The sequence below is a fragment of the Notolepis coatsorum genome (genome assembly GCF_963971535.1).
Source record: "Notolepis coatsorum genome assembly, chromosome: 17".
Taxonomy (NCBI): Eukaryota; Metazoa; Chordata; class Actinopteri; order Aulopiformes; family Paralepididae; genus Notolepis; species Notolepis coatsorum.
Window position 1 is genome coordinate 35,455,017 of NC_140181.1, and position 13,960 is coordinate 35,468,976.

At 44.4% G+C, this 13,960-nt stretch overlaps 1 protein-coding gene across 1 annotated transcript in view; it reads left to right on the forward strand.

The window, feature by feature from the left end:
• Positions 1-13,960, forward strand: part of LOC311244005 (CXXC-type zinc finger protein 1-like) — a gene marked incomplete at its 5' end in the record, with an annotated part of 46,025 nt that overhangs the window by 19,730 nt on the left and 12,335 nt on the right. The window contains 5 exons of the mRNA XM_084333414.1: positions 2,707-2,862; positions 5,058-5,219; positions 9,054-9,164; positions 10,359-10,576; positions 10,722-10,817. Coding sequence (XP_084189540.1) covers positions 2,707-2,862; positions 5,058-5,219; positions 9,054-9,164; positions 10,359-10,576; positions 10,722-10,817 — 743 coding nt within the window. The remainder of the gene's footprint in view (positions 1-2,706; positions 2,863-5,057; positions 5,220-9,053; positions 9,165-10,358; positions 10,577-10,721; positions 10,818-13,960) is intronic.

A 13,960-nucleotide genomic window follows, 5' to 3' on the forward strand; every position in this document is an offset into this window, starting at 1 on the left:
TGGATGTTGTTGGACATCCAGTTGTCTCTCTTTTGGAGCCAATTCTTCAACTCGGGATCAGACTCGGTGCGCACTCTTTCCATCATGAGCTGCCATAACACCCCATCCCTATTTGCATCACCCCTCAGTGGAAGCCCCTGGCGCCCGAGGGGGGGTATAGGGGAACAGACTCAGTTAACTCTTCAATACCTGATGCTGAGGCTGAACCTGTCGTCTCTGTCTCTCTCTGACGTTTATCAGATTTAGTGGGACTGTCACTGGGACCGGCGGGACGTTTCGAAAATAAATCTGATATTTTTCTTTTCTGCGAGTGAGACATTCTGTGCTAGCAAAGTCTGACTACTAGCTCAAATCGACTGACTGCGCAAGCACTGTATCACAGTAGCTCAGTGGTTCGTGGCGCGTGGGAAGGGCGGGAGACAGGAGGTGAATACAATTAGTTGTTTCACCTGTCATTCAATCAGTCTGTGACAGTCTGTCATCACTCGAAAATCTACTCCGTTTTACACGTATGATTGTGTACATACAGTAGTGTAATGAATGAATGAAAACTTTATTTAACAGATTGGAGAATGGCTACAATACAGTACGGCTCAATACACACAATATTAAAATGGTGACGTGCTTTGAGCAGGATAAACTTATAATATACAGTGTTACAGTTATACAGTTACAGTATATACAAATATATAAATACTGCCATAAAAAAAATATATATATATATATATAATTATATATATATATATTTTTTTGCAATAATTGAGAGGGGGGTGCTGCCGTGGTCAACATAGACCAATGAAAGAGGATATCCCTACTGAGTACAATGACACAACCCACAAGTCAAGTAACAGTAAGAAGCATTTTGTATGAAAGTATTCTGTACTTCTGTATGACAACTATTAAAGAAACTTGAGTCTCTACGACAAACGGTTCAAGAGATACACAAAGGGGGTGTGGTCTAAGCAGGGAACAAAATAAGCACCCGCCAAACGCCAATGGCGTGTAGATTTCCTCTTTGGCTGGTAAATTACAGAGGCTACTCAGCCACTCTGGCGTGTAAAATTATTGGGAGCCATATGAGCATAATAGTAGTATATCAGGGCTATACAGTACAAGCATTTCACTCGCATTTGTCTCTAAAAATAGATTTGTGAGAACCGGAAAAATCATTTAGGAGCACAGTGTGCACAGTGTAAATCGCCTTGCGTAGTGGGCGTGTCAACAACTGCGCAATTGTCATTTCATAATAGACACACGGAGCAGCTTGGATCAGCTCTGTAACAACTCATCTCGAGTCTGCTTCTATGTGCAACGAAAACTCTGCGAGCAGCGGTTCCAACATGCTTTGCATCCTCGCCATGCCAGTCCTGTATACCCACGTCACGCTAAAAAACAATAACTACTGTAATGTTATCTGCTAACTCAGTACTCCAACTAGGAGGATATCCCTACTGAGTACAATGACACAACCCGCAAGTCTCTACGACAAACGGTTCAAGAGATACACAAAGGGGGTGTGGCCTAAGGGGTGTGGTCTAATGATCGGGGGAGTGGTAAACATAGACCAATGAAAGAGGATATCCCTACTGAGTACAATGCCACAACCCGCAAGTCTCTATGACAAACGGTTCAAGAGATACAAAAAGGGGGCATCAAGGGTCCCTGAGAGGTCATTGCCAGGTCATTGAGTTTATTGAGTTGATTGACAGCTCCCTCTGAGTCATGCATACCTGCTCCCCCTAATTGATCTAATCCTAAGTGACACAATGACTCTGCACTATGGGCCCAATGTATTTCAATGAGGGCTGAGGCATCCTTCAGTCTCACGATGATTAGAGCAAAACGATAAGATATGAAGCTTAGTCGTCTTAATTTGAGCACTTGAGGACCTGAATGAAGGGTTATGTGCGATATTGTGTAATTCCGTTGACAATTGTGGCCTGGGTGGCGATCGGCAAACAAGGGGGGAAACGGTAAAAAATCTGCAAAGCCATTCGTGTGTATGTGGAGCATAACTTTCAAAGAAATGGTCATAAGTTGAGATAGAAATGTCAAATTCCATTTATTTCTTTTGGGAGCGAGGGCACAGTCGTGTCATCGTTTTGATGTGTTGTTTTTATATCTACGTCCAAAATTGAGATCAATTTACAAAAGGTGATGGTAAAAAGAAAAATGCAGCTTCTACACTCTAGTTCGCCATTCATTCCCTATGGACTGAAATGTTCCTGTTTAAAGTCGATTTGTAGCCAAAGGGTGCTGTGAAACATTCCGAAAAGTAATAGCAACTCGAGTTGGAGCAAGCCGGTCGCTTTGATACCTTACACGTGTATGTGGTGCGAAAGCTCTGGGAGGAGTTAGTGGACAAAAATCGGCGGAATAAAGAAGAAGAATAAAAAAAATAGTATAGATTACAATAGTTTGGCAGTGACGGTCACCCACACTAATTAATAGTAATAGTAAGTCGCTTTGGATAAAAGCGTCAGCATGTAATGTATCATGTTATACGTGATGAGGCTTTTGTTTTTGGAGAAAGGAGTTTTTGTTACATGCCCCCTTGCGCCCTCTAGTGGTCAGGAAATAATTATTGCAGCTTTAATATTATTCTCAGTGAAGCGCTGAGCTGTGATGATGAGTGTGATTTATGTAAAACATTCCAGTGATTGTATATTAATATATGATTGCATTGTTATTGTTTATTTATGGCAGGTGAAGCGTTCGGCCAGGATGTGTGGGGAGTGTGAGCCGTGCCTAAGGACGGAGGACTGTGGCGTGTGTGATTTCTGTAAAGACATGAAGAAGTTTGGAGGACCCAACAAGATCAGACAGAAATGTCGCCTCCGGCAGTGTGAAGTCCGAGCCAGGGTGAGGAGTTCTCTTCTACTAGGGCTGTGTACCCGACTCAGGGTGAGGTGTTCTCGTCTACTAGGGCTGTACCCGACTCTTCTACTAGGGCTGTACCCGACTCTTCTACTAGGGCTGTACCCGACTCTTCTACTAGGGCTGTACCCGACTCTTCCACTAGGGCTGTACCCGACTCTTCCACTAGGGCTGTACCCGACTCTTCCACTAGGGCTGTACCCGACTCTTCCACTAGGGCTGTACCCGACTCTTCCACTAGGGCTGTACCCGACTCTTCCACTAGGGCTGTACCCGACTCTTCCACTAGGGCTGTACCCGACTCTTCTACTAGGGCTGTACCCGACTCTTCTACTAGGGCTGTACCCGACTCTTCCACTAGGGCTGTACCCGACTCTTCCACTAGGGCTTTACCCGACTCTTCCACTAGGGCTGTACCCGACTCTTCCACTAGGGCTGTACCCGACTCTTCTACTAGGGCTGTACCCGACTCTTCCACTAGGGCTGTACCCGACTCTTCCACTAGGGCTGTACCCGACTCTTCCACTAGGGCTGTACCCGACTCTTCTACTAGGGCTGTACCCGACTCTTCTACTAGGGCTGTACCCGACTTCTACTAGGGCTGTACCCGACTCTTCCACTAGGGCTGTACCCGACTCTTCTACTAGGGCTGTACCCGACTCTTCTACTAGGGCTGTACCCAACTCTTCTACTAGGGCTGTACCCGACTTCTACTAGGGCTGTACCCGACTCTTCTTTAGGGCTGTACCCGACTTCTACTAGGGCTGTACCCGACTCTTCTACTAGGGCTGTACCCGACTCTTCTACTAGGGCTGTACCCGACTCTTCTACTAGGGCTGTACCCGACTCTTCTACTAGGGCTGTACCCGACTCAGAATCTCCTCAGTCTAATCAGATTCGGCAGGTCAATATGGCCGTTTGACAATTCATTTTATATTTACAAATATATTCATAAGACTTTCAATACATTGGCATGTGTTTCAGTGCTAGCATACGTTACTGTGGTCGAGTGCAACAGAGTCATATGACTCTTTTTTTTAGCTTTTAAAATCAATAAATCTAATTGCATATGACTCCAGATGACTGATGTGAATTGTCAGACAATGCATTAGCATGCATGTGGATTTATCGGATCAATTTGTGAAAGAAAAAGAAAAGAAAAAAGTATTACATAGCCCTCAGAATTTCCGAACAACTTGAGTGCGCTTGCTCTGACACTGGTTTTAAATCGTGAGTGTTGTATGTGCCTCCCTGTATTGTAAATAGTTCATTTGTGTGTTGTCACTACTGTATGTATAATTGTAAATAAGTTAATTTATGTGTTGTAAATAAATATTGTTAATATAATATTTATTTACCTAATTTATGTGCAATTTCATTTCAGCTCAGTGTAGAGAAATGCACCGATACTAACAACCGCCTTACTGTGCGCGTCTATGACGACACTGTTGACACCACGTATCCGTGACACGCGCCCGCGACAACACTAGTAGTTTTGGGGGGCCTACCACCCCCCCTGAAAAAAATCCTAGGGGAAACACTGGTTCATCACTGCTAAGGATGTTGATCTATTGCTCCTAAAACCATATTGATGGTCACTCAATAACTCATATTTTTCAATAAAGCCATCAAGTCTATTTACAATTCTTTTTCCGAGTATCTTTGAAAATCGAGGTAGCAATGATATAGGTCTATAATTTGATATAGTATGTATGTCACCACTTAAAAAATTGGAACCACCTTGGCCATTTTCATTTCATCTGGGAAAATACCAGTTAAAAAGCATTTGTTACATACCGGTATATAAGTGAATGGTTTGAGGACACAGTCAAAGACTTCTTTTATAGTTGACATGTCAATAGTATTACTATCAGTGGATTTCTTTTTCTTAAACTTTCTAACCACTTCTAAGCACATCACTCTCACAAACACCACCAAGGAACATTGAGTTGCCGTTTGATGGTGAATCAGAATAAGTTTCACCCTTAGATTACATTATCACACACGGGGTACGGCTGCGTTTGGGCAGACATTTTATGCTAATTATAAAAATGCAGATTAGCCTGTGTGTGTATCTACATTTTTACATGTGAGCATAGCTACATTTTAACAAGTAGAGAAAGTCTTGACAATTGATTGACTCCAAAATGAACATTTGTACTCTTGTCTCCTGTGAACAGAAGATGCTTCGTGTCAAAGACGAGGAACTCCGTCGAGGAGGGAGGGGCCGGCCCAGTCAGAGGAGAGGGGTGGGGCAACTGTCAGAGGAGGACGAGGATGGATACAGCGAGAGCGAATTAGAGCTCTACCAACAGTACCAGGCTGCCGGATACAGTGACATGGTATGATGTTAGTGTGAATTAGAGCTCTACCGCGGTCAGGTGGCGTAGCGGAGATTGCGCTCATCACCAATGCAAGAGGCTGCGGTAGTGTCAATTAGAGCTCTACCAATAGTACCAGGCTGCCGGATACAGAGACATGGTATGATGTTAGTGTGAATTAGAGCTCTACCGCGGTCAGGTGGCGTAGCGGAGATTGCGCTCATCACCAATGCAAGAGGCTGCGGTCTCGACTCCCGGAGTCAGCATTGCCTTGGCTTGGGCTGATCGCTATACTAACTCATTTGGCTGGGTTAGGGGGAGGGAAGCCGTGGGTGGGAAACTGGCGTTGTGGACAGCGACGCCTACAGGTCAGGTCTGGGCGCTTGCTCAGCGGAGGCAGGACTTGAGGAAGGCAGCGTGACCTCCCACGTGTTACACTTCACCAATGAGAGCTCTTGCTGCCAGGTGAGAAGAGAGCCACTGGCTGTCGCCGCACGTGTCGGAGGAAGCGTGCGGATACTTCAGGGTTCCCTTGTACCGACCAGTAGGAGAACATGCGCACAACAACCAGGTAGGGGAGGGGGGGGGAATTGGCACAACGACTAAATTGGGACGGGGAGAAAACAGAAAAATCTGAGAAAGAGAGATAAAAAAAAATAGGAATTAGAGCTCTACCAACAGTACCAGGCTGCCGGATACAGTGACATGGTATGATGTTAGTGTGAATTAGAGCTCTACCAACAGTACCAGGCTGCCGGATACAGAGAAGACATGGTATGATGTTAGTGTGAATTAGAGCTCTAACAGTACAAAGCTGCCGGATACAGAGACATGGTATGATGTTAGTGTGAATTAGAGCGTACAAAGCTGCCGGATACAGAGACATGGTATGATGTTAGTGTGAATTAGAGCTCTAACAGTACAAAGCTGCCGGATACAGAGACATGGTATGATGTTAGTGTGAATTAGAGCGTACAAAGCTGCCGGATACAGAGACATGGTATGATGTTAGTGTGAATTAGAGCTCTAACAGTACAAAGCTGCCGGATACAGAGACATGGTATGATGTTAGTGTGAATTAGAGCGTACAAAGCTGCCGGATACAGAGACATGGTATGATGTTAGTATGAATTATAGCTCTAACCGTACAAAGTAGGGCTGGGCGATATGGCCAAAAATTATATCGCGATAATGATATCGATAACAATATCATATCACTCGATATTCGATATTATCGATATATATTTTTTTTTATCCACTTTTTCTCCTATTTTCTATATTTTCTCCCATCCCAATTTCGTATCATCCAATTCAACCCTCCCCTGTCACGAACGCTGTTTCTTGCCTCCCACAAGCCGGCTGCAATGTGGACTAAGTCATACATAGCACAAGTCCCCTCCGGTACTTGAGGTAACAGCAGTTGCATCTTTTCACCTGCGCAGCTCGATCTCTCAGTGGCGAGGAGTAACGCGTGGGAGGCTCACGCTGCCCCCGACACTTCCTGATTCTACAGCGCAGGCGCACCAACCGACCTGTAGGAGTCGCTGTCCACAACGCCCGATCCCCACCCATCAGTTTCCCACCCCCTAATACGGCCAATGTGTATTAGTATGAACGACCAGCTAAACTGAAAGCAATGTGGAGCGCTGGGCTCGAACAGGCAAGTCCAGCGTCTCCGTCATTCGTGGCGAGCGCCTTGCCCACTACGCCACGTAGCCGCCCCTGATATTATCGATATTGTTATAAGTATAAAATTGCAGCAATTATTTGTCGTTGCCGCCATCACGGGGCATTTAGCTACCTGGCTACCTAGCTCCAGTTCAACCACCGTCGCGGGGCATTTAGCTACCTGGCTACCTAGCTCCAGTTCACCACCGTCGCGGGGCATTTAGCTACCTGGCTACCTAGCTCCAGTTCAACCACCGTCGCGGGGCATTTAGCTACCTGGCTACCTAGCTCCAGTTCAGCTAACTAGCTACATGCAGCATTTAGCGAGCTGGGTTAGCCGGCTAGTTGGCTTTGAATCCCGGCTGCGGCTAGGCAGCCAGGTAGCTAAATGCCCCGCGACGGTGGTTGAACAACACTGTTTTTTTCACTGGTAGTTTGTGGAAATGAACCAACTTTCCTCTCTTTCACACGGTAAAATTAGTTTGAACAGCCAGGAGCAATACAAAAAACCACCGCGGTCCCGTTGTTTGGTAGGCAACATTGCATTTACTGACACTCCATGTTTACTAGGCAGCTAACCAGCAGGAGCCAGACCAAACCAACACCGTGACGTCAGCAACAAAATGGCAGCGCCCATGGGGAAAACAGGGAAATTATATTTGGTTTTTCAGACAAATAAGCAGGATTTCACATTTGATTATAGGACCCTGTCTTACACAAGGTACACAACAAACAAACTAGGATCACATTGTTCAATGCTTCATCTTCCCTTTAAGCAGGAGAAGAGAGGGCAGAAAAGAATGGAGAAGGACCAGGCCCCCTTAGCGCAGCGCAAGGTACAACACAACATGGACCAAGCAACAGTGAGGGGTAATATGTAGTAACACACAGTCCCGGCGATAAACGACTGGTCACTCCAGTTGGCCAACTGCCTAGCCGATTTCCCTTGGGGAACCGGCTTCCGCAACGGCTCCCACACCACCTCAGGACAAAGGAGAGACGCCATCAGTCTATCAAGCCGAGGCACCCCTTCCTTCATTCCCTCGACCAAACCCACCACCCGCGTGACTTGCACGTAGGCGGGGGTAAGACCAGTGATGTGGGAGACCACCTGTCCCTGAAGCACGTAGGCCTCCATTGAGGGGAAGAATGGGCAGACAACGCCCGTCTCCCTCACAGGACGATGTTGCCGTGGATGACCTATCAAGTCATCGGGGACAGGGGCAGGCAGTGGCACGCCATTAGCGACGGCTGCTGCCGCCATGAGGTCCGGGAACAAGGCACGTAATTCCCATGCGAACCTTCCTCCACTAAGCTCGCGTCCCTCACATACTGCAGTGCCACCATCCGATGTGGCTGATAGCAGGGCATCTCGTCGCTGAGTCGGAGGTTCTAACCCAACACCAGAATACGAGGGACCCCAAGGAGACATACCACCCCCTGCCACACCCTGAGGGGGAGAGTGATGCGTCCCCACCGGGGCGTCAAATAAGAGCGCCTCTGCTCCCACTATGAAATCCTCCGTTTCCATCGGCCACGGAGAAGCAGAAGCACCCTCATCTGGCTCCAGCAGCTCACCAAAACCAGGCCGTTCGCCCCTGCAAGCCACCCTCCTACGACGGGAGCGAGCAGAGGCGAAAGGTTTGCGTCTCAGATCCTCTGCCTCTGCGCAGTAGAATCAGGAAGCGACGAGGGCGGCGTGTCCCTCCCACGCAGACCCTTGCCGCTGAGAGATCGCACTGTGCAGGTGAAAAGATGCGACAGCTGCTTCCTCGAGTACCGGAGGGGACACGTGATGCAAGGCTTCGTCCACATTGCAGCCGGCTTGTGGGAGGCATGGCCTAACAGTGTTCGAGACAGGGGAGGGTAGAATTGGACAATACGAAATTGGGGAAGGGAGAAAAATAGAAAAATGCAGAGAAAAAGTAGATAAAAAAAAAAGAGAACCCCTGCTCTAGTGGTCATGAATGTGCATAATGGCAAATGGCTGTTCCAGTTATGCAAAAAGTCTGCGGAGACAGCAACAGTCGGGGGAAAACCACAATATCCCTGTCTCCATTGTTACCCATGTTAGTGTGAATTAAACAATTAAATAAGGCTGCTGCAAACCTCTGTGTGTGTGTGTGTGTCTCTCTCTCTCTCTCTCTCTCTCTCTCTCTCTCTCTCTCTCTCTCTCTCTCTCTCTAGGTGTGGCACACTGAGGATGAGGAGGAGGAGACTGCGTCAGACCCGGCAGTGAGGAAGAAAGCTGTTAAAGTTAAACACGTCAAGAGACGAGAGAAGAAATCTGAGAAAAAGGTAGAGATCTCAGACATAAACACACATTAATACACAGGCACATTGGAACAGGGGGGGGGGTGCGGCAGCTGTGTGAAATACTACAGTAGCGTCTGAGGGTAGTGGCCACTGGCTGACAGTGCTCCCTGTCTCGGGTGTCGGAGAGGAGACGCACAGATGAGAGAGGAGATGAGAATGAATTAATGAAAACTTTATTTAACAGATTGCAGAATGGGTACAATACAGTATGGCTCAATACACACAATTAAGGGGATGCAGACCAGAGAAAGACATTTGTCTTGTTTACATCAGGGTCCCCCATTTTCAATTCATAGTGTTCATAGACGCACCAAAATCCATTGCGGGGTGAAAATTTGCCGCAAAACATTAATATCTTTGGAACCGTTTGTGTTCAATTGTATCTGAATCGGGAGATGATCTTCTCGTCACAATTGAAATTGTATTTCTCCGTCGAGCAAAAGCTGGCTGGCAGTCTCAATGAATAATATACGCACTCCGAAAGTCTATAAACTTGTGCATAACGGAGCAGAGGTCCCCAACCATCGGGTCGCGGACCGATGTAATATAAAACACTTAATTAGCCGTGCATTGATAATACAATTGGTATCAGCTGTGTAACGTCTTAATTTTGGCGCGACAGAGTCGTTGTAGGAGATGCATTCAATCTAACATTGAAGCTAACCCATATATAGAAATTTGTCATATAGACTTGGAGATGGAGCCAAGTGAGGTATTCAGAAGTTCAAGTGAGGTTTGTTTGTTTTTATTTCTTCAGGCTTGAAAAGTCAAAATAAAACAATTATTACCATATGTTCTTCTCGTTTGCCTCATGTCTCACGTCATTTTCAGTTAAAGCGTCATTAGAAATAACTTATTTCAAAGCCATTCTAAACAACGAACGTTCCTCTCACGGCGTTCTGAAAAATAAATCTCAGAAAGGCCGCACCCCCTGCCGATTTAAAGTTCCAACGTGCCTGTGAATACATACTGCCGTCTCCAATAGAGACCCATGATGGCACTTATTCACTGCTGAGACCCAGTCCCAAACTTTACATGAAGCTTCACATAAAGCACTGATCCACAACAGTAGACTTGACCCATTACTTTGGGATCATTGGACAAATACATTTTATATCAAGTCACCTTCTCTCCTTACTTTTCCTCTCCTCTCCTCAATTCTCCTCTCCCCATCAGAAGTCTGTCTCGGTTCCTAAGGAGGAGAGTAAGGTCCGTCGCCACAAGCCGAAGCAGCGCCACAAGGAGCGTGTGCGTCACAGTGAGCGAGGAGGGGAGGGGGGTCAGAAGGAGGTGGGCGGGTCTCTGAGACAGTGTCTGGGACCAGGCTGTGTGGAGCCAGCGAGGACCATCTCCAAGTACTGCTCTGATGACTGTGGCATGAAACTGGCTGCCAAGTGAGTGGACAATATGGATTTAGACACATACACGCATTATGATCCAGTATGCTATTATTATTCCAGTGTTGCGTCTGCTCATTGTATCCCATTTACAATAACCTCAACCTACTCTCTCTCTCTCTCTCTCTCTCTCTCTCTCTAGTCGTATCTATGAGATTCTGCCCCAGCGGATTCAACAGTGGCAGCAGAGTCCCTGTGTAGCAGAAGAGCAGGGCAGGAGACAACTAGAGAAGATCAGGTACTGACACACCTGTTAATATATAAACACCTGGAATATATTGATATATAAAGACATGGAATATATTATTAACATATACACACCTAGAATTAGAGATGTCCGATATTATCGGCCTACCGATATTGGCATTAACTCATTGACTGCCACACTGTTTTTCCATCTGTACTCCCTGGCGCCAGCGTTTTTTACCATTTTCACGATGTTTGCAGACCCATCGTATGTTATATTATAGCTATGGAGACAATAGTATGGCTCATTTGAAAGGCAATATTTATACTCCCAACAGGGAACAAACCGTTTATTTCTACATACCTTCGTTTCTGCACAATCCCAGGCTAAAACCTGTCATGTTTCAAAATAATCCAGTCTCGGGGCGGCAAAAACAAGGTTATGTACTTGCATACAAGTAAATAAAATACTAAATTACAGTAGCAATAGTATACAAGGAAAATTACAATAAATAAGGGAGAGAGAGGGAAAAGAGAAAGTGAGAACCAGTGGGAGAGAGAGAAGAAAAGGGGAGATGCACAGATAATGTTTACATTTAGAATGCCTTGTTGAATGCATCCAGTGAAATTAACCCATCAATGCATACTTTTATTGTAAAAAGTATGCATAATGTTGTGTTCATTCCATGAATTCCACAAGAGATATGCAATGTTAGTTACCTGAAATTATATAATTTTTTTTATATCGGTATCGGTTGATATCGGTATCGGAAATTAAGAGTTGGACAATATCGGTATATTGGATATCGGTAAAAAAGCCAATATCGAACATCCCTACCTAGAAGGAATATATGAATATATAAACACCTAGAATATATTAATAATATATATACACCTAGAATATATTAATATTAGTGCTGTCAATCGATTAAAATATTTAATCTGATTAATCGCATGATTGTTCATAGTTAACTCGCGATTAATCGCAAATTAATCGCATTTCTTCTTTTTTCCTTAAACAGATCTTTTTCAAGTTCCAAGTTTTAATACTCTTATCAACATGAGAGTCAACAAATGCTTGCTTTATGCAGCCATTTAACACAAAAGGATGACCCTCATGCATTGCAAATTTGCATCAAATTCAAAACAGAGTGATGCACAAAATAACTTAAAAGAAAATAATAATTATTTAAAACAATGAATAAAGTGTGCATGAAATAATAGGGGAAAGAAAACATTAGGAACTTGTTACATTCACCCACACAAGGGCTGAGGACTCACACCCCCACCCACCCCTATCTCTCTCACACACACACACACACACTCTCCCAGCTCTCTTTCTCTCTTGCCCCTTCCTCATCTCTCTCACCCCCCCCCCCCCCTCTCTCTCTCTCTCTCTCTCTCTCTCTCTCTCTCTCTCTCGCTCTACTCTCTCAATGAGAGTATCAATAATACACCTGAGTGAAGTCTAGTAAAAAATAAAATAAAATAAAAAGTTTAAAAAAATGTATTAAAAAAATTAATTCTAAGAAGTTAATCGTGAGTTAAAAAAAATAGTGGCGTTAATAGAATTGTGCGTTAACACATTAATACCGCGTTAACTTTGACAGCATTAATTAATATAATACACACCTAGAATATATGAATATATAAACACCTGGCATATATTAATATATAAACACCAGGGCCCTCATGCATCAACGTGTTCTACGCACAGATCTGTGCTTACCCTGTGCGTACGATCATTTCTAAGCAAAGAGTGGGATTCATCAATTTGAACTTGAACTTGACTTCGTGCGTACATCTACGCACAGGTCAGACCTGGCGTACCTAGCGCCCAGTGGTAGAATATATTATTACAACAAGGAAATGAGCTTCTGTGCATAATAACACTGGCACGTTCTGTACGAACCGTAGTTCATTATAGTTCATTGTAAAATAGCAACAGTAGTGTAATTATGGTCAAAACCCTATAAATAGCATTTGGAATAATAGATCTTTCTCTCAGAATGAATGCAGCATGGTTTATATAGCGTTATCGGAATATACGGGGTGTAGGCTACTGACTGACTGCGCTCCGCGTAGCTTGATTGATTGATTGATTGAAAGGTTTATTAACAGATTGCAGAATGGGTACAGTACAGTACAGCTCAGTACATACAATTGTTAATTGGGGATGCAGACCAACTTTCGTCTTGTTTACATCAGGGTCCCCCATTTTCAATTCATCATAAATCATAAAGCTCAACTCGTTATTATTCTGCGCAGACCGCAGAAACACGGGAACGTTTTGATTATATTTAAAAGGCTTTACGTTAAACGAAACAAGTGGAACTTCGAAGCTGTAAGCAGAATACAAGTCATATGAATATAGTGTTCTTCCCCCTTTTTACTGTATAAGAAAGAATAGAAAACGCATTGCAATGACACTATAGTGGACAGACTATGTATATGATGGGATTCAAGTTCGCGTTTTTGTTGCTCATAGGCATGCTGTCAGAGTATGATATCTTAATCAAACATTCTAGAACATTTGTCGTCACAGATCATGTCCTAATAGAACATAGGCTATGGCATGGATCGTGATATTGTGTGGACTGTTATTATTATTACCGTACCGGTACCACCCATTCAATGTGACAACAGCCTTGTGAGTCCCGCACACAAACATGATGATGGAATTCAAGTTCATGTATTGAAAGGCAGGCTATCATACATGCAGTGAGATTCATTGTTCTTGTATATGCTCTCGTATTATATTGTTTATATAGGCTACCCAATACTGACATCAAAATAGATTGTAGTATGCCTCTAGAAATCATATGCAGCAGGTAGAAAATTGACGGGAGATCCATCGCGATTTGGAATCAAATTGAGGAGAACTTTAATCCCTGGTATCAATCAAACAACACGGGAAAAGGCAGTCATATTCCAGCGCGGTCTTTATTAGCCGACAACAAAATAGATGCCTCTAAAAATCATATAGCCAATCGAACACAACTAATAAAGGCATTCATATTACAGCACGGTTATAATGACACACAACCAACGCCAAACAGTGGTCAACGAACGGTCTTTATTAGTATTTTGAGCTGTCCAGGCAGAATTGCAGCAATGGTCTTAGGGAGCCGTTGATATCTGACATCACCGTTTACAAGTCCGCCTTTTATTATTTATCCCATAATACGCGATAGT